Below are 21,527 nucleotides of genomic sequence, written 5' to 3'. Positions count from 1 at the left end.
AGACGAAGTCTCGCTGTGTCTCCCAGGCTGGAGTGCAGTGGCGCGATCTCGGCTCACTGCAAGCTCCGCCCCCTGGGTTCACGCCATTCTCCCGCCTCAGCCTCCCAAGTAGCTGGGACTACAGGCGCCCGCTACCACGCCCGGCTAATTTTTTGTATTTTTTAGTAGAGACGGGGTTTCACCGTGTTAGCCAGGATAGTCTCGATCTCCTGACCTCGTGATCCACCCGCCTCGGCCTCCCAAAGTGCTGGGATTACAGGCTTGAGCCACTGCGCCCGGCCGATAAACCCAATTTTAAAAAATATTTAGGGTCAATATAATTTCCTCTCCTAAAAACAACATATAGAAAATGTGTTAAACTCAAAAGCAGAAAATATATTTTAGGACTGAAGGAGTTAGATACATTAAGAAAACCTTAGTTAATCCTTTTAACTATGTCTGGCAATATTCCATGTAAAAAAAGGTTTAGAAACTAAAATATATAGTAATTTTGGAAAATGAAAAATTGGATACAATTTATTTCAAGTTAACTTCTATGATAAGAATATTTGAGCATCATAAAACTCATAGGGAAGATGCTGAGTAATATTTGGATTATTTTCAAGTATAATTACTTCACATTTTATATGGCTAAATAAAACATGGCCAGGCGAGGTGGCTCATGCCTGTAGTAGAAAAAGCTTTATCTTTGAAAAAGAGGTATAGGTAAGTCAGCTAACATTCTTCAACACATTATAAGCAAAGAGAAATAATTTACAGTTATCTGGAAGGGCATACTTTCTCTTTTAAAATTAACATTAAGAACCAAACTAACCTCAGGTCATTTTAATTTCCTCCCACGACAGTATCTCATTCTAGCTAAACCACATTCACACACACTATTAGCAAACCTCCCCACCTCATAACAATTAGCATTGTCCTTGACTAGAGAGGAAATGTATGTAAAGTGGCTCTACCTCATTTTAAAGTGACAAAGAATGTATTTTCTCTCACAAATCACTACAGGATTTAAGACTATGATCTTTCTAGATAGATCAATTTTTTCATTCAATTAGCAAATATTTTTTGTGTATCTCCCATGTTCTGGTACTAGGCACTGGGACACAATGACCAGGATAGAAAAAGATCACTATCATGGAGCTTTCAATCATACAGGAATAAAGTGAATTTTGGAAATGTTAATTACATCTTAAGAGAATTCTCTTAAATTTAGGGGCAATTGGTAATATTTTAGAGGATAGAAATTAAATGTTAATGGCCTTGATGCTCTACCAGATATTTTAAAAATAAATGGAAATAAATAGAAATAAGTACCAACTGTTACCCAGTTATGTCAAAAACTAAAAATATGTGTTGATGAATACCTGACCCTCCAAAGAAAAGACAAGCACAAAACAGCAAAATAGTAGAGGTGGAGTTAAAAAAAATGTCAAAGTATTTAAAATTACTTGTACATGAGAAGCAGGAAACAATACTTCAATTATGTCTACTTTAACCAGATGCTCAGTCTATCAGACAATTCTGTCCAAAATGAACCTGTGCTTGCTGAAGAACACTTCCTTCTCTGTTTACATTTACATCTAAATCAAGCATATAAAAAGGAATCACCCTTGTTTCCTCAGGAGTATTACAGAACAGAAGGAAACCCAGAGGCACAATTCCCCTACAGGGAATTATATTAAACAAAATATAGACTTTGGGCCAGGCACGGTGGCTCACACCTATAATCCCAGTACTTTGGGAGGCCAAGACAGGCAAATCACCTCAGGTCAGGAGTTCGAGACCAGCCTGGCCAAAATGGTGAAACCCCTTCTCTACTAAAAATACAAAACTTAGCTGGGGTAGTGGAAGGTGCCTGTAATCCCAGCTACTCAAGAGGCTGAGGCAGGAGAATCGCTTGAACCCTGGAGGTGCAGACTGCAGTGAGCCAATATTGTGCCACTACACTCAAGCCTGGGTGACAGCCTAGACTCCATTTCCAAAACAAACAAACAAACATAGAGAGGTTTAGAATTATATAGTGAGCTCCATGTCCTCCTCACTCCATTGATTTGGGTTCTTTAAAATCCATTGTATAGTAGCTACACATTCTTGTATTGGCACCAGATTGGCTAGACCCTAGGAAGCAACCGAGATGTTTCCAGAAGCAAAGACGCTTACTGCCAGGCGTCCCCCATCTCCCGGAATCACCCGGAAGTCTAGAAGCCATCCGGCCCCACAGCGATCCCTTAAAAGTGCTGGCTTAGCGGGGGACGAATCCGTGTCTTTCTTGTAACTTCCAAGCTCTAAATAGTTTGAAACCAACAGCTCTTCGAAAACACTATCATTTTCATCCCAGAAAAGCAAGTTCTCGCGAAAAGACGAGTTTCACGCTGGGCAGCGTAATTGCGCTATTGCGCCTGCGCGCGCCGGGGCTCCGCCCTTCCGGCCGGAGGGGCTGTCACTCACATCCACCTCCCGCCCCGCGTCGTGACGTAGCTCTTCCGTTTTCTCTGGGCAAGCGGTCGAACGGAGGGCCGGCGAGGTGCCGGGTCTGGTTCTCCGAGCTGCGCCTCTCGGCAAGATTTCGCGTTGCCCATCCTGGGCTTTCATCAGTAATCGATAGTGGATCACTCTGCCAAGCGGCAGGAAGAATTAAGGAAACGACAAGGAGACGCTCGGCTGCCTCCCGCTTTGCTCCTTGCGGCCTCCTCTTCCCTTCGCTCCGGCCCGGTGAAACTGAACTTATAATCGTCACTGGATTGTAAGTACCCGAGGCGAAGAGAGCTCACTGAGCCCTGATGTTTTGAGTGTCTGTTCCGGGAGAGTTTGTAAATTGAGAGTATCTCTGCTGGCCTTTCTGGGCCGAAAACCGTTCCGCGGGAGCCGCCATTTGCTTTCCTGCTTCCTAGCTAGGTAGCTGTCTCCGCGTTGTCGGGCAGCGGCACCTAGAGGTTGGGACTTGGCATTGCATCTGATTTAATGAACTTAAGTCTGTGAATAAGCCTTTGTGTTAACGACTGGTATTTGGTCACAGCATATTTAGAGAAAAGACTTGGAGCTTAAATAAAAACGAAGGCAAAATAGACGCTAAGCTGCTGATCTACAGAGAACTTCTTGTAATTAAAATATTTCAATTCATAGCGAACTGGTGTTTTAAACTATTGCAGTAGCTGGAACTTTTTACGGTAACCATCATTTATTGGAGAAGTGAGTCACAAAGAAATAAAAATGAGTAAAAGCAAAGATGATGCTCCTCACGAACTGGAGAGCCAGTTTATCTTACGTCTGCCTCCAGAATATGCCTCTACTGTGAGAAGGGCAGTACAGTCTGGTCATGTCAACCTCAAGGACAGACTGACAATTGAGTTACATCCTGATGGGCGTCATGGAATCGTCAGAGTGGACCGTGTTCCATTGGCCTCAAAATTGGTAGACCTGCCCTGTGTTATGGAAAGCTTGAAAACCATTGATAAGAAAACCTTTTACAAGACAGCTGATATCTGTCAGATGCTTGTATCCACAGTTGATGGTGATCTCTATCCACCTGTGGAGGAGCCAGTTGCTAGCACTGATCCTAAAGCAAGCAAGAAAAAGGATAAGGACAAAGAGAAAAAGTTTATCTGGAACCACGGAATTACTCTGCCTCTGAAGAATGTCAGGAAGAGAAGGTTCCGGAAGACAGCAAAGAAGAAATATATTGAATCTCCAGATGTGGAAAAAGAAGTGAAACGATTGCTGAGTACAGATGCTGAAGCTGTTAGTACTCGGTGGGAAATAATTGCTGAAGATGAAACAAAGGAGGCAGAAAATCAAGGCCTGGATATCTCTTCTCCAGGAATGTCTGGTCACAGGCAGGGCCATGACTCATTAGAACATGATGAGCTTCGGGAGATATTCAATGACCTCAGCAGCAGCAGTGAGGATGAAGATGAGACCCAGCATCAAGATGAAGAAGATATAAACATCATTGACACTGAGGAAGATCTGGAGAGACAACTACAGGACAAGCTAAATGAATCAGATGAACAGCACCAGGAAAATGAGGGAACCAATCAGCTGGTTATGGGAATTCAGAAGCAGATTGACAACATGAAAGGCAAGCTCCAAGAGACCCAGGACAGGGCAAAACGACAAGAGGATCTCATCATGAAAGTGGAAAATCTGGCTCTCAAGAACAGATTTCAGGCTGTACTGGATGAGCTCAAACAAAAGGAAGACCGAGAAAAGGAGCAACTCAGCTCTTTGCAAGAAGAGCTAGAATCACTCCTAGAGAAGTAAAAAGAACTGATTCTTAATTTCAGTGTTCAGACTGGTCAGCATTAGAAAATTCTTGGCTTTATTACTTGTACTGGATATTAACACCTTGCACTTCCTAGTCCCTCTAATGCTGTGTGTTCTGTTAAGTTCTTTCATTTGTTTGTAGTTTTGTTTTTCAGCAAATTTACATTGTTTTGCTAGGTGTTCATCCTATAAGAAGCAGGATTGTATAGGCAGAAAAATGATAGTAGGAAAGTTGCAGGATTAGTGGAATGTATGGTTCAACCTTAATTATAGCTCCACTGCAGGACTTTGCTGTTTCTCCATTTTCTAGAAGCTGCTGTTGCTGCCTTATGATGACATGAGATCAATAAGAAGAACCTAGTCTAGAGACAGTGATGCTAGTTTGCATATGTTTTCCCATGCAATAGCTGTTTTCCCAGTTACTCAAAGCAGTTTCCCATATGTAGAGATGCAAATTTTATTAAGTTGTTTCCAATACAATAAATAAAAGCATCTGTTTTTCACTTTGTAGTGTATCTTGTTCTTTCATGGTTGGTGGGAGTCAGGTCCCTTTTGAGGTGGTTTCATGGTGGAGTTTAGTGACTAAGAAATTTGATCCAGTTCTGCAGGTAGAGGCAGTTGGGTTTATGAAAAAAAGCAACACAGCAGGGGTAAAGAAATTGGGAATTGTCATGTTTGCATCATACTAAGATTCCAGTTCTATCTGATCTACTTGAAAGCTGGGAAACATTAGATACAGAGCTTTCTTAAACTACCCTAATTTTTGTAGATGAAGGCCTTCGTGCCTTTTTTAAAAAGCTTACTAAATCTACCTGCACAAAATGTTGGAAACAAAGCAGTGGTTATCAAGTGCAGTCCAATGAATCATTCCATTGGTTTGGATTAAGATTTTATTTCTATTTTTCTTCAGTTGAGTTCTTATAATTAATAATCTGAGAACTGAGGTCATTTATCAATGTCATTTCATCAAAATTGCTCATAAAGTAAGTCGGTACCAAATTTCTCATGCTTTAAAGATAATCTAATGCCTCACAACATGAGCTATTTTTAAAAAATCAGTTACTGATAAAAGAGGCAGAGTTGTATGCAATTTGTTTCTGACAGGTTGGTTTATGAGAAGCTTGGGTTTGAAAATGAAGTCCTTTTTTTTTTTTTTGAGATGGAGTCTGGCTCTGTCGCCCAGGCTGGACTGCAGTGGCACGATCTCAGCTCACTGCAAGCTCCGCTTCCTGGGTTCACACCATTCTCCTGCCTCAGCCTCCCGAGTAGGGACTACAGGCGTCCGCCACCACGCCCAGCTAATTTTTTTGTATTTTTAGTAGAGACGGGGTTTCACTGTGTTAGCCAGGATGATCTCACTCTCCTGAACTCATGATCCACCTGCCTCGACCTCTCAAAGCGCTGGGATTACAGGCGTGAGCCACCGCACCCGGCCTTTTTTTTTTTTTTTTTTTTTTTAAGGACAAAGTTTTGCTCTTGTTGCCCAGGCTAGAGTGCAATGGTGTGATCTTGGCTCACTGCAACCTCTGCCTCCTGGGTTCAAGCCATTTTCCTGCCTCAGCCTCTTGAGTAGCTGGAATTACAGGCATGCGCCACCACACCTGGCTAGTTTTATATTTTCAGTAGACTCAGGGTTTCACCATGTTGGTCAGGCTGGTCTTGAACTCATGACCTCAGGTGATCCGCCCGCTTTGGCCTCCCGAATTGGTGGGATTACAGGCCTGAGCCACCACACCCAGCCTAAAGTCCCTTTTACTTGTATCTGACAGGAAACTATATTAAAATGTTTTTTTTAAAAAAATCAGTTACCTAGTCCTCAGGTCTACAATTATATATGCTGACATTTGTAGGCTTCAGAAGGCTAGTTTATCTTTTTTTTTTTTTTTTTTTTTTTGAGATAGTCTCGGTCTGTTGCCCAGGCTGGAGTGCAGTGGTGCAATCTTGGCTCACTGCAAGCTCCGCCTCCTGGGTTCACACCACTCTCCTGCCTGAGCCTCCTGAGTAGCTGGGACTACAGGCGCCCACCACTATGCCCAGCTAATTTTTTGTGTTTTTTAGTAGAGACGGGGTTTTCACTACTTTAGCCAGGATGGTCTTGATCTCCTGACCTCGTGATCTGCCTGTCTCGGCCTCCCAGAGTGGTGGGATTACAGGCATGAGCCACCGCGCCTGGTCAGCTAATTTATCTTTTAACTGAAAACGTTTTTATAAGTTTGTTGTTTTTTTTTTTTTTTAGATGGATTCTTGCTGTGGAGTACAATGGTATTATCTTGACTCACTGCAACCTCTGCCTCCCAGGTTCAAGCGATTCTCCTGTCTCAGCCTCCCGAGTAGCTGGGACTACAGGCATGTGCTACCACGCCCAGCTAATTTTTGTATTTTTAGTAGAAATGGGGTTTCACCATGTTGGCCAGGATGGCCTTAATCTCTTGATCTTGTGATCCACCCGCCTCAGCCTCTGCAAGTGCTGGGATTACAGGCATGAGCCACCGTGCCTGGCCGTGACTAAGATTTTAACACAGAATATGTAAGCTTAAGCAAGATTTCCCTCAATATCTAGGTTTTGTATTATGTCTTGAGGTTTCCGAATAATATATATTAAACAACAAAAAAAAAACAGTTTAGGATGCTAGGTGACAAAATTTCCTGTTTTGGTAATCTAGGTATTTTGCTACACTTAGAAGATTGACACCTGAAAAGCTCCCACCATATCTGGCTTTACAGTGGATCATTTATCAAGTAGTTTATTCTTACCAAGATCTCACCAATAGTGGCAGTTCCATCAATAACAGAAAGGAAAGATTCTGGATACAATAACAAAATAGTATATTGATCTCACTATTCCTGTTTCAGTTATGAGTTCTAAATGGATTCTAAAATCCACATTTCCAACTTTGATTCTTCTGTGCTTCAGATGTAGTTTAGCCAGATGTGTACTAGAAAAATACTTGAAAGTATCTCAGGAAACTCAAGTCTAAATATTCAAAATGGCTGGGTGCAGTGGCTCATGCCTATAATCCCAACACCTTGGGAGGCTGAGGCGGGCAGATCACCTGAGGTCAGGAGTTCAAGACCAGCCTCGCCAACATGGCGAAACCCATCTCTTAAAAATACAAAAAAAAAATTAGCTGGGCATGGTTGTGGGCACCTGTAATCCCAGCTACTCAGGAGGGTGAGGCAGGAGAATAGTTTGAAACTGGGAGGTGGATGTTGCAGTGAGCTGAGCTCGTGCTACTGTACTCCAGCCTCGGCAACAGAGCAAAACTCCATCTCAAAAAAAATACAGGTTCAAAATGGAACTCTTCCTCTTCCTTGAAAATTTGCTTTTCCTTTTGGGTTTCAGTAAAAATAAATGGCACACCACACATCCCAACTGTGGAAGCTGGACACTAGAGCCATAACTTCACATTTCTCCCTTTCCCTCGCTACTTCTGATTTTACTTCTTAAGAAGCTCTTCACTCACTCTACTTCATCCTTACAGCCACTGTCCTATTTCAAACCATTATCATCTATCAAATGGCAATATCTTTACCATCCAATTTAGTTTTCACTGCCACCAAAGTGATTTTTCTGAGACATATTTGATTGTGTTACTACCACGCTGACAACCCTTCAGTGACATCTTATTGCTCTCAGGGCTCGGTTTATATTTCACAAAAAGATGCACAAGATTATGAGTGCTCCACTTACCTTTTCAGCCTCAGCTCCACATTCATTCAGTATATGGTCAATCCACTCTGAACCTACATTTTTTTCAAGGAACTTACTCATTCTCCCACTTCTGGGCCATAGATCATTGTAACAAGCTGTTCACTCCACCTAGATGAGTTTACCCTTTGTCTGAGTCCTACTTAACCCTCAGGTCTCAACCTAAGTGTCACTTCAGCAGGGCTTTCCTGACCCCTTTCTCCCTCTAGGTTAAGCACCCTATTATGACTTTGTACTTTGTGCTTCCCTCTCTTAAGTATTTGACAAACATTTTGTGGGGGTGTGTGTGTGTATGTGCCAAACTACAAGGGGTGTGTGTGTGTGTGTGTGTGTGTCTGTGTCTGTGCCAAACTACAAGCTAGTGGATATACAGTGATGAACGAAGCATTTAGTGTCTATAAACTCATGCACTCCATGGTCTACTGGGATGAGTATCTGTTATAACTAAAGTGTAAATTACCTTTGTTCATGTCTCCTGCTTGGCTTTAAATTTACTGAGATATTTTGCTTCATTAGTGACTGTAAACTTACTAAAGAATAGTAGAGAGATCAAAAGTTTAACATCAACACATGTCATGCATGGTTTGTATACTAGCTCAGTTACCTGTTAGTTGTGTGACCTTGCATAGGTAGCAATCTGTTTACCTCAATTTTCTCATCTCCAAAGTGGAGGCAATAATACTACCTACCTCATAGGGTTATTGGGCTGTTGGCTGCTGGCTGCTGAATCATATAAATAACTTATTTAGAACAATGCCTGGAACATAGTAAGTAAACACAGAAGTAAATTTACCATTATTACAACCCATTAGGGTATGGACCATAACAGATACTAAATAAAGAGTGACTGAAATGTTAGAAAAAATGTTTATAGGGAAACAACTATTCTAAATGTAATTGATTTCAAATTTAAGAAATTTTGGAGATAATTTTCAACCAAATTCAGATGGGAAAAAAATTTCTAAATGAAAGCTTATAAATTAGGTTACAGCAGAAACAGTTTGCTTCAAATTTATCTGCAGCATAAACAGATTTACTCAGCTCTTTCCTACTACAGTTTAGCACTTACAGTTCTCTTCTTGGAATAGTCACCAGATGTTCTCATAGATAGCTTTTGGTCACTGAAGGCCCAGCTCAACCCTTATTTTCTCTGGTAACTCTATCTGGCCATTCAATCTAATTCTTAAGAAGCGTGTGATTTATATATTTCATCAAGTCAGGTGCCATGTCAAGTGCAGTGGTCTTCATTAAAAAGTTGGAAGGTTCTTTGCCACTATTTTCTAATATATGTGTTCTGGAGGATATGTGCTTAAAATAGAAGCAGCATCATTTTGGTTAGTTGGAATCAGGGAAATGGTTTTAATTGGTTAAGATTGCCTATTAGCTTGGGCAGTGTTACAGTATATGCTTGGCTCTGTTTTCTCCAAGTCAAACTGTATAGTCAAATGTATTTCATAGAACTTGACCTCAGGGAATCTGTCTCTGTTATTTGTGGTTTTATGCCTGACAATTCATTGAAGGTATTAATGTTCTTGTACTGATTCCTGGCCTTGGTGTTATGCAGTATGGTTTCCAATGTAATATTTTCCTCCAAATAGCTTTGTTTAATGGAACTGAGGCATACTGGGACACTGTCATTTACATTTATCTTTAGTTATGGGTATGTGGGCTTCTCTCACTGTTTCACCTCTGGTGATCACAGTGAGATAATGAAAGACTTGCTCTTCCTTTTCTAAATTGTTCTGTAAGATCAGCTACATGGTGGTGTCTCTTTTTGTTCTAATTTTAATATCTAGGGAAAAATAAGCATTGCTTTTCAAATTCTAGTTTGCAGACAACATATTCTCATGTGGAAGTTTCAGGTACCCCTTAACTGGAAACTCATGTCAGGCAATAGCCTTATACTCATTTTAATAGATGTCTTTATACTTGTAAAAGAATACCCAACTGGGCACGGAGGTCACGCCTGTAATCCCAGCACTTTGGAGGCCAAGGCAGGTGGATTGCCTGAGGTCAGGAGGTCAAGACCAGCCTGACCAACAAGGTGAAACCCCATCTCTACTAAAAATACAAAAATTAGCCAGCTGTGGTGGCAGGCACCTGTAGTCCCAGCTACTGAGGAGGCTGAGACGGGAGAATTGCTTGAACCCAGGAGGCGGATATTGCAGTGAGCCGAGATCGCGCCACTGTGCTCCAACCTGGGTGACAGCGAGACTCCATCTCAAAAAAAAAAAAAGAATACCCATGATTGTCACTTATAACTAGAATTTCACTATCTGGTTTTTCAACATCTGCAGATATTTTCAATATCAGCATTGGTTTTGTACTATTTTTCTTTTTCTTTTTTTTTTTTTTTTGAGATGGAGTCTCACTCTGTCGCCCAGGCTGGAGTGCAATGGCGTGATCTTGGCTCACTGCAAGCTCCACCTCGCGGGTTCATGCCATTCTCCTGCCTCAGCCTCCCAAGTAGCTGGGACTACAGGCACCCGCCACCACGCCCGGCTAATTTTGTATGTTTTTAGTAGAGACGGGGTTTCACCGTGTTAGCCAGGATGGTCTCAATCTCCTGACCTCGTGATCCTCGGCCTCCCAAAGTGCTGGGATTACAGGCGTGAGCCACCGGGCCAGGCCATACAGTTTTTCAAAATGTATGAGGCCTTGGCTTTTCTCACCATATGTCTCTTCATAATTACTGTTGCTATTGAAACATATGACCCATTCAGTAAGCTTCACATTTAATGTGTTCTACCTTAAGAGACAATGTCCTGAGAGAGCACTATTCTGAAGTCCTTGGTTGTTATTCGTGAGAAAGACTTATCTCATTTCAGGTACATTTTATGAAGAATGATCAGCAGGGCTGGGCGCAGTGGCTCACTCCTGTAATCCCAGCACTTTGGGAGGCCGAGGCAGGCAGATCACTTGAGGCTAGGAGTTCAAGATCAGCCTGGCCAACATGGTGAAACCCTGTCTCTACTAAAAATACAAAAAATTAGCTGGGCATGGTGGTGAGTGCCTGTAATCCCAGCTACTTGGGAGGCTGAGGCGAAACAATTGCTTAAACCTGGGAGGCAGAGGTTGCAGTGAGCCAAGATCTGGCCGTTGCACTCCAGCCTGGGCAACAGAGCAAGACCATGTCTCAGGAAAAAAAAAAAAAAAATGCTCGGCCGGGCGCGGTGGCTCAAGCCTATAATCCCAGCACTTTGGGAGGCCGAGACGGGCGGATCACGAGGTCAGGAGATCGAGACCATCCTGGCTGACACGGTGAAACCCCGTCTCTACTAAAAAAATACAAAAAACTAGCCGGGCGAGGTGGCGGGCGCCTGTAGTCCCAGCTACTCGGGAGGCTGAGGCAGGAGAATGGCGTGAACCCGGGAGGCGGAGCTTGCAGTGAGCTGAGATCCGGCCACTGCACTCCAGCCTGGGCAACAGAGCGAGACTCCGTCTGAAAAAAAAAAAAAAAAAAAAAAAATGCTCACCAGAATAAGCCCACTGCAGGGGCAGTGTCGCAATTCAGCCATTTTCAGGTACTTCTAATTCCTCAAATTTCTCTAACATCTGTGCTTCAGTTTCTTTTTCTTATAGTAGCTAGTACATTGACTAGCTACTATAAGGCATATGGTTAATGTAGCAGGCATATGGTTAATGTAGCACATTCATTTTTAAAAATTCTGTTCTTTCCATTGCCATATGTGGTTTCTATATTGTATCTCCTTGTAGAAGAGCCAAAGGGGAAAGATTAGATGTCTTTCTTTTCTGTCCTTCATAAATGAGCAGCTAAATTCAGAATACAAAGTAATTTACTGTACTAACATGAGAGAATTGAAAACAAAACAATAGTCCAGTATTGACTTTCCAAGTGCACGTATTCCAAGTCAATACTAGACAATAAACGCATGAAGAGAAGAGCAAGAAATAAGCAAGAAAGGAGCACTTATCTGGTAAAACATTTCTCCTTTCTTGCTTATTTCTTGCTCTTCTCTTCATGCATTTATTCACTTGGTCCCATTAAAACTCTCATTTCCCCATCAATATTTATGATATATTTTTATACAATCCTAACATTTTTTTCTTATAAAGAAAACATATTCTTAAGCAGAAAAAGTAACTTTTCATGGGTATCCTTATCATTGGGATATTCTTTTCTAGGCAAGAGCTACATTTCCTGGATTTACTTCCATTTCCTACATGTCCTCAACTCAATGCCCATCCTTCCTCTTCACCTGAAGCCTGAGAGTGACCCTTCCATGGAAATTATCTCCCACATTCTCTCTACAATCTTCTCTTAGATTTTTTTTTTTTTTTTTTTTTTTTGGTCACAGGTACTGTGATAGCTAGCCTCCAAGATGGCTCCCATTTCATTCTTACCTCCTGGTATTAATCTTGTATAGTCCCCTCCTACATTGAAGGGGAATGTCCTGAGTAAACGATAAGCTATTGCAGAAATAATGATTTGTGACTTGCAAGGCGAAGTCATAAAAGACGTGACTTTTGCTTGCTCTCTCTTGGATCACTCACTCCAAGGGAAATCAGCCACAATATTGTGGGGACACTCTTTGGAGAGGTCCAAGTGGTGACAAACTGAGGCCTTCTTGTGAACAGCCAGCAGAACTTACCAGACATGTGAGTGATCCATCTTGGAATCAGATTTTTCAGCCTCTGGTCAAGGCTTCAGATGACTGAAACTGTAACTGACATCTTGACTGAAACCTCATGAGAGACCCCGAAGTGAGAAATACCCAGCTAAGCTGCTCCTAAATTCCTGATCCACAGAAACTATATGACATATAAATGTTTGTAGCTCTTTTATTTCACTTCATTTTGGAGTAATTTCTGATGCAGCAGCAGATAACCAATACAAATTTTTGCTGCCTATCTAGAAGGGAGGTGCTGCCATAAAAATATAAAGTGTGAGAGTGGCTTTGAAATCAGGTCTGCACATGGAGAGAAACTACTCTGGAATTTTGGACACACAGAAACTATGGGATATAACAAATGTTTTTTGTGTTTTAATGCCGCTAAGTTTTGGGAGTGATTTATTGCACATAAGTATATAAGTAATGCCTGTACATAAATGTCATTTGAAAAAAATAAGCAGAATTTGTTAGAAGAGTAGATGGAATTAGTACATGGAGAGCCTTCGACTCTTAAATTCAAGATCTAATATTGGTCCCCTGGTACAAGTGTCTAGAAAAAAAAGATATAATACTGGGTGTTGCTATCAAGTGGGAGCAATTGTTATTTCTGTGTGTTCTTGATCCGAGAGACAAAGTGAAGAAAAGTGTAATATTGTGATACATGTATTTGGTCTTTGACTCGTTTCCTGGTATACAACTGCTAAAATCTTAGAAACTCCAAAGTGATGTCTTTTTCTATGCTGATGATTGACTTGAAGGTTGGCAGCCCCTAGGTAGCCTTAGGATGAGCTCTGGTGGTCAGAAAGACCAAGGCAGGATTAAGATCAACCTCTAGAAAAGGGGAGAGGGGCTGGAGGTTAAGTTGATCACCACTGGCCAATGATTCAATCAACCACTCTTGTGTAATGAAGCCTCCATAAAAACCCTGGGTTCAGCAAGCTGTTTGATAGCTAAACACATGGAGGTTCTTGGAGGATGGAACCCTGGGGAAGGCATGGAAGTTCTGTGCCTCTTTGCCTGTGTCTCACCTTATGCATCATTTCATCTGTGTCGTTTTGTAATATATTTTATAGTAAACCAGTAAACATGTTTCCCTGAGTCCTGTGAGCAGCTCTAGTGAATTAAACCCAAAGAGGGGCAATAGCAACCTCAACATGAAGCTGGTCTATCAGAAGTTCTGGAGCCCCAGACTTATGACTGGTGTCTGAGGTGGGAGTGGGGTGGGGTGGGGTGCAGTCTTGGATACTGAGCACTTACCCTGTGGGATCTAATGCTTTCTTCAGGTAGATAGTGTTGGAATTAGATTGGAAAACACCCAGCTGGTGTCTGCTGTAGAACTGATTGCTTGCTTAGTGTGTGGGGAGAAAGCCCCATCCATTTTGGTCACAGAAGTCTGTTGTGTTGATTGTTGTGCTGTGAACAGAAGCAAAACATCTTGAGTGCATTTTTCCACTCACAGAAACGTGCTTAAAGACTGGCAATATGTGTGCATCATGCACTGTAGCCCAATGGGATCCATATATTTTGATTTCACTCTCAGAAAAGGGAAGGGGGAAAAAAGGTTTTGTTTTGTCTTGTTTTGCTCTGTCAGCCAGGTTGGAATGCAGTGAAGTGCTTTTTATGGAGGCAAAGATAGCCTAGCATGGCTGTTCATACAGCTAAAGAAGATAAAATAGCAATGTAGAACTTAATCCATTTATTTGCAATGAAAGATAAAAGATGTAAAATATTTTTAAAATCTCACTCAGATAACACTTTTACAGTAAATAACCTTAATTATATGTTTTAGGCTCTCTCCATAATGAAATAGTAATGCAGAGAGTATATGCCATGTCACTAGACTTGGAATGCCTTGTACTTGTTTATATTTATTACACATATAATGGGCTCCCTTTGTCTTAAGGTCTACATCTAATGGCTAAACCATTTCCAAATATCTGTTTCATTTGCCATTTAGTATTTATTTTTAGACTACAGGAAGCTTCAAAGGAAAAATTCTAATTTATATTAGGTGACTGTGGCAAAATCTACTAAATATGTTATTATTTAAATAATTTCTGGGCTGAGTGCAGTGCCTTATTTCTGTAATCCCAGCTCTTTGAGAGGCTGAGACAGGAGGATCACTTGAGCCCAGGAATTTGAGACCAGCCTGGGAAACATAGTGAGAATCTATCTCTACAAAAAATAAAAAAATTAGCTGGGTGTGATGGTGCACACCTCTGGCACCATTAGCTACTTGGGAGGCTAAAATGGAAGGATTGCTTCAGCCTGAGAGGTTGAGGCTACAGTGAGCCACGATTGTGCCACTGCATTCTGGCCTGGGCAACAGAGCAAGACAAATCAAAACAAAACCCTTTTCCCCCCTTCCCTTTGCTGAGAGTGAAATCAAAACATAGAAAAAAATTCCTCAACTATGACATGAGGGATTTAAAAATCTTAATGAAGTTTTATATTTTCAAATTGCAGATTGTTCTCATCCTCTCTGCTTTACCTAAGAGGCTGCTAAGTAAAACAACAGAAAGGATTTTTAAAAGATGTTAACCTCTAAAGACAAAGACAATAGGAAATGAGACAACAGTGGGGAGAGATGTCAACCCATTATCAGAAGGCCAAAACAGAGAAATGATAAATGAATTCATAGATCAGAAAAAGTTACATGCTGAATGTCTGCAAGTAGTTATGCCAAAGAGAGACAAACCCACTTGATAGAGCCTTGTAAGAGGCAAAATTTTTGCAAGCAGAAGATTCCAGGGAAGGTGGGAAGGTGTAGGGTTAGAGATGTGAGATTCATTAAAGTCTGTGTTCAGAGTTGTTGGGTGTCCAGGATCTCTATCCCGCTCTATGAAGCCAGATAACTCTTTCCATCCCACAGAAAGATGGAAATGTTATTTTCTTGATAAATTGAACCAAAGAAGGCCCAAACTCAGAGAAAGTAGGCACAGTATCAAATAAAGAAAAAATTAGGTGAAAGTCTATATATTTACTCCAGGTGTGCCACCCCTCTTCCCCTGTCTTGTTCTCTTTAAATCAGTATCTAGGTTTATAACCTACCTCTCCCCCACCACACCCTACGCACACGGAGTCAAGATTGGTAGAGCATTCTCTGAAGAAACTACGTGGTCCCAGAGAAAAGAATTGCAACTGTTGACATTTGGGCATTTCCCAAAGAAAAGCCCAGGTTACTATTTACCACAGTGAACACTACCTGGTGACAAATTATTCATGCACAATTTGCTTTTCAGTACCTCATTAAAAAAATTTTTTTTTAAAAATTTTCTCAGAGACCTTTGTTCTGAAGTACCTCACTTTTAATTGACAATCAAGGATAATTAGACAAGAAAAGTTTTCTAAATGAAAGAGAGAATGCTTTCAGCATACTTTCCTCCCCCCAGATTTTGTTTTTACTACCCATGGCCGACTACGGCTTGGAATGTAAGCCTGGAGAGAATTCATTCCAATGCTGGGATTATAAACATCTGGGAGGAAAAAGTGTGTCCTGACAGTGGTGTCCTCACTAATGTCCAAAAAACATCTTGCCTTGAAAGCTAGACATGTCATTTATATCCTGAACTTCTACTTCTTTTTAAATTTAATTTCATTTTAGATTCAAGGAGTACATGTGCAGGTTTGTTTCATGGGTATGTTGTGTAATGCTGAGGTCTGGGCTTCTAGTGAACCTATCACCCAAATAGTGAACATAGTACCCAACAGGTAGCTTTTCAACCCTCAATCCCTCCCACCCTCCCCACTTTTGCAGTTCCCAGTGTCTGTTACTCCCATCTTTATGTCTTTGTGTACCCATTGTTTAGCTCCCACTTATATAAGTGAGAACATGCAGTATTTGATTTTCTGGTTCTAAGGTATTTCACTTAGAATAACAGCCTCCAGCTCCATCCATGTTGTGAAGGACAAGATTACATTCTTTTTCATGGCTGCATAGTATTCCATGGTGTACATATACCACATTTATACAATCAACTATTGACGAACACTTACGTTGATTCTGTGACTTTCTTATTATGAATAGTGCTGCCATAAACATATGAGTGTAGATGTTTTCTGTTTTTTGTTTGTTTGTTTGTTTGCTTTTTGAGACGGGGTCTTGTTTTGCCACCTAGGCTGGATCATAATTCACTGCAGCCTCTACCTCCTCAGCTCAGTCAATCTTCCCATCTCAGCCTCCTGTGTAGCTGCCACTACAGGTTCATGCCACCATGCACGGCTACTTTTTGTATTTTTTTTTGTAGAGATGGCATTTTGCCATGTTGTCCAGGCAGGTCTGGAGCTCCTGGGCTCAAGTGATCCACCTGGCTTGGGCTCCCAAAATTCTGGGATTACAGGTGTGAGTCACTGTCCCCGGCACAGGTGTCTTTTTGATAAAATGATTTCTTTTCCTTTGGGTAGATATCCAATAGGGGATTGCTGGGTCGAATGGGTGTTCTATTTTTAGTTCTTTGAGAAATCTCCATACTGCTTTCCATAGGGGTTGAACTATTTTACTTTCCCACCAACAGTGTATAAGCGACAGATTTCTACTTCTGCATGAGGCTGTGTGGGTCCTCAAAGAGAACCTCAAAACTCAGAAAGCACAGTGCTGAGCCACCCAGCTTTTTTCTGTCAAGTTTCTTAGCAATGCAGTATATAAATACTATCCATTTTCCAAGTTGATTTTATAGTGCTGTGTTCCACCTTCAGAAATGATAAGGACTTCTCGTTCCACCAGTTCCCAGGGCTGCAACCCCAGATCCTTGGGGATGTTGCCATGTGATAGCATTTCTCCAGCTCCGCAGGAAAGCAGTAGCACATCTCCAGGGCTAAGGACTCCCACAGTGCCCTACCCCTCTCCGCATCCCCCAGGAAAGTGAGGAGCATGGGCAGCTCACTGAGGGTTTTCTGATCAAAAGCAGTCACTGTGTCTCATGTAGCAACCCTCAGATCGTTTTGTTACTGGAAAGGGGTCCCAATCCAGACCCAAGAGATGGTTCTTGGATCTCTGCAAGAAATAATTTGGGGCAAGTTCATAGAGTAAAGTGAAAGCAAGTTTATTAGAGAAGTAAAGAAGCAAAAGAATGGCTACTCCATAGGCACAGCAGCAGCCTGGGCGACTTGACTAAGGATACTTATAGTTGTTTATTGAACATAAACTAAACAAGAGGTGAATTATTCATGAGGTTTCTGGGAAAGGGGTCCAAAGTTACCGGAAATGAGGATTTCTCCCCCTTTTTAGACCATATAGGGTCACTTCCTGTTGTTGCCATGGCATCTGTAAGTGGTCACGGTGTTGGTGGGCATGTCTTTTAGCATGCTAATGCATTATAATTGGCGTATAATGAGCAGTAAGGACGACCAGAGGTCACTTATTACGCCATCTTGATTCTGGTGGGATTTGGCTGGCTTCTTTACTGAAAACTGTTTTATCAGCAAGGTCTTTGTGACCCATATCTTGTGCCGGCTTTCTATCTCATCCTGTGACTTAGAATGCCTATCTTCCTGGGAATGCAGTCCAGTAGGTCTCGGCCTTATTTTACTCAGTCCCTAGTCAAGATGGGGTTGCTCTGGTTCCAGCGCCTCTGATAGTTTGTCTTCTCTGCTTTATTTTTTGTAGGCTGGGGCGGGGGTCTCATTTTGCTGCCCAAGCTAGTCTTGAACTCCTAGGCTCAAATGATCCTCCCTCCACAGCCCCTCCAAGTGTTGGGATTACAGGCATGAGCCACTGCACCTGGCCTGTTTTATCTACTTTAAAGCAGTTTTTCTGTAGATTGACCTTCTGAATTCAGGCTCCATTCAAGTGAGGGCATCTTCTTTTCAGTTTGTTTGGTTTTGTTTTTTGCATGGTAGGAAGCATGGGACAGGCTGGGTGCGGTGGTTCATGCTTGTAATCCCCAGCACTTTGGTAGGCCAGTGGGTAGATTGCTTGAGCTCAGGAGTTCGAGACTAGCCTGGGCAACATGGCAAACCCTGTCTGTGCAATACAAATTTAGCCAGATGTGGTGGCTTGCAGGTCTGGAGACTAGAAAGTCTGTAGTCCTTCTAGTCTCAGCTACTCAGGAGGCTGAGATGAGAGGATCTTTTGATCCCGGGAGATTGGGGCTGCAGTGAGCTGGGATAGCGCCACTGAACTCCAGCCTAGGCGACGGAGTGAGACCCTGACTCAAAAACAGAAAAGAAAAGAAGCAGGGCTGGCTGATTAGGACAGTATTTCTTTTGCCGCCAGTCGAACAGCGGCGTCTAGAGTTTCTGGCCATAATTGCAAGAATTTATCGAAAAGCTTTAAATGTTTTCTTGGTTTTGGTTTTTTTTTTTTTTTTTTTTTTTGAGACGGAGTCTCGCTCTGTCGCCCAGGCTGGAGTGCAGTGGCCGGATCTCAGCTCACTGCAAGCTCTGCCTCCCGGGTTCACGCCATTCTCCTGCCTCAGCCTCCCGAGTAGCTGGGACTACAGGCGTCCTCCACCTCGCCCGGCTAAGTTTTTGTATTTTTAGTAGAGACGAGGTTTCACCGTGTTAGCCAGGATGGTCTCGATCTCCTGACCTCGTGATCCGCCCGTCTCGGCCTCCCAAAGTGCTGGGATTACAGGCTTGAGCCACCGCGCCCGGCCTTGGTTTTGTTTTGAGACGGAGTCTCGCTCTGTTGCCCACCCTGGAGTGCAGTAGCAAATTACAGCTCACTGCAGCATCGACCTCCCTGGTTCAAGTGATCCTCGCCTCATTCTCCTGGATAATTGGGACCACAGGTGCGCGCCATCGTGCCTGGGTTTTTTGTTCGTTTGTTTGTTTTTGTAGATATGGAGCCTTGCCATATTGCCCAGCCTGGTCTCGATCTTCTGGGTTCAAGCGATTCTAACACCTCCATCTCCCAAAGTGCTGGGATACAGGAGTGAGCCACTGCGCCCAGTCGCAGTACACCAAAAGTATTTATTCGGTCAGCGTCCCCCGCCTGCGGGCGCAGGGATGGCGGGTCCAGGCTGGAGGCGGCTGGGGGCCCCGCCAGTGAGCCAGGAGCCACAGGAACGCTAGTGAGCCGCGCGCGGGGCCGGCAGCTGGGGGTTATTTCAGTGCGCGGGGAGAGGGCGGCCCGCGGCCTAGCGTGGGGTTAAGCGGCCTCCCCCGCACTGGGGTGAGAGCCCAGAACAGGCGGCAGAGCCACCCCCCAACCCCCAACCCCAATCCCCGCGCTCGCTGCGGGCTGGACGTGAAAAGACGGTCCCATGCTCTGGGGAGTTAGTCGCCTTCCACTGGTACCTTCAGATGAGTGAGCGAACATGAAGTCCGGTCCTGGCATCCAAGCCGCCATCGACCTCACAGCGGGGGCCGCAGGGGGGACAGCGTGTGTACTGACCGGGCAGCCCTTCGACACAATAAAAGTGAAGATGCAGACGTTCCCCGACCTGTACAAGGGCCTCACCGACTGCTTCCTGAAGACGTACACCCAAGTGGGTCTCAGGGGCTTCTACAAGGGCACTGGCCCGGCACTTATGGCCTACGTTGCTGAAAACTCGGTCCTCTTCATGTGCTACGGGTTCTGCCAGCAGTTTGTCAGGAAAGTGGCTGGAATGGACAAGCAGGCAAAGCTGAGTGATCTCCAGACTGCAACCGCAGGGTCCTTCGCCTCTGCATTTGCTGCGCTGGCTCTCTGCCCCACTGAGCTTGTGAAGTGCCGGCTACAGACCACGTATGAAATGGAGATGTCAGGGAAGATAGCAAAAAGCCATAATACAATTTGGTCTGTCGTGAAGGGTATCCTTAAAAAGGATGGCCCCTTGGGCTTCTACCATGGACTCTCCAGTACTCTACTTCAAGAAGTACCGGGTTATTTCTTTTACTTTGGTGGCTATGAACTGAGCCGATCGTTTTTCGCATCAGGGAGATCAAAAGATGAACTAGGCCCTGTCCATTTGATGTTAAGTGGTGGAGTTGCTGGAATTTGCCTCTGGCTTGTCGTGTTCCCAGTGGATTGTATTAAATCCAGAATTCAAGTTCTTTCCATGTATGGAAAACAGGCAGGATTTATTGGTACTCTCTTAAGTGTTGTGAGAAATGAAGGAATAGTAGCCTTATATTCTGGACTGAAAGCTACTATGATTCGAGCAATCCCTGCCAATGGGGCACTGTTTGTGGCCTATGAATACAGCAGGAAGATGATGATGAGCCAGTTGGAAGCATACTGAAGTGTCTTGGTGAACCTGGATCTGAGTCTGTGAGTTTGAGTACTACAGTTCATCACAGGTTTCAACAGAATACAAGACCAATGCTGAATTTTGACTTCATGGGAATTTTGGTTCTATCTTCCCTTCTTCTACCCTAAATCTTAACTTTATGAAAGGGCCTCTATTTCACATCATATAATTTCTGCCCATAATTGTATTGAAATAGGAAAGTTGCTGCTCTTGCACTTGCTGGAATGTACAGGATGGGCTGGTTGGCCCTGTGTACCTAATCTGAAAAACTAAATATCACGCTGTCAGGGCCTTTGCATAAAGCCATTTTTGTGTACGTGCAGTTTGGATGATTCTATGTCATGAGTGAAACAATTTGGTTCTATGTATAATCTTAAATATTACCCCCCCCCAAACCCAGAATTGACCATATTTTGTAAAGATAGGTATGAATGATTGCTTAGGATCTCTTTTTTTTTTTTTTTGAGATGGAGTCTCACTCTGTCACCCAGGCTGGAGTGCTGTGGCGTGATCTCGGCTCACTGCAACCTCCGCCTCCCTGGTTCAAGCGATTCTCCTGCCTCAGCCCCCTGAGTAGCTGGGATTACAGGTGCCCACCACCACACTTGGCTAATTTTTGTATTTTTAGTAGGGATGGGGTTTCACCGTGTTGGCCAGGCTGGTCTCGAACTTCTGACCTCAGGTGATCCACCCACCTCAGCCTCCCAAAGTGCTAGGATTATAGGCATGAGACACTGCGCCTGGCCA

General features: G+C 43.1%; 2 protein-coding genes across 2 annotated transcripts; both read left to right on the top strand.

Moving 5' to 3' along the window:
- The first annotated feature begins 2,482 nt into the window (after positions 1–2,482).
- Positions 2,483–4,770, top strand: TAF7 (TATA-box binding protein associated factor 7). Its single transcript, XM_025387280.1, has 2 exons — positions 2,483–2,743; positions 3,017–4,770. Exon 2 carries the CDS (start codon positions 3,211–3,213, stop codon positions 4,258–4,260), a length of 1,050 nt encoding a protein of 349 aa, XP_025243065.1. The 5' UTR covers positions 2,483–2,743; positions 3,017–3,210; the 3' UTR covers positions 4,261–4,770.
- Positions 4,771–19,672: 14,902 nt separating this feature from the next.
- Positions 19,673–21,096, top strand: SLC25A2 (solute carrier family 25 member 2). Its single transcript, XM_025388748.1, has one exon. It carries the CDS (start codon positions 19,866–19,868, stop codon positions 20,769–20,771), a length of 906 nt encoding a protein of 301 aa, XP_025244533.1. The 5' UTR covers positions 19,673–19,865; the 3' UTR covers positions 20,772–21,096.
- Positions 21,097–21,527: the final 431 nt, after the last annotated feature.

The sequence above is a fragment of the Theropithecus gelada genome, chromosome 6 (genome assembly GCF_003255815.1).
Source record: "Theropithecus gelada isolate Dixy chromosome 6, Tgel_1.0, whole genome shotgun sequence".
Taxonomy (NCBI): Eukaryota; Metazoa; Chordata; class Mammalia; order Primates; family Cercopithecidae; genus Theropithecus; species Theropithecus gelada.
Note: the sequence above shows the minus strand (reverse complement) of the source record. Positions and strands in the feature narration are given on the sequence as shown.

Coding starts and splice junctions, on each gene's coding strand:
- TAF7 (XM_025387280.1), top strand. CDS start 3,211: ATGAGTAAAAGCAAAGATGATGCTCCTCACGAACTGGAGAGCCAGTTT.
- SLC25A2 (XM_025388748.1), top strand. CDS start 19,866: ATGAAGTCCGGTCCTGGCATCCAAGCCGCCATCGACCTCACAGCGGGG.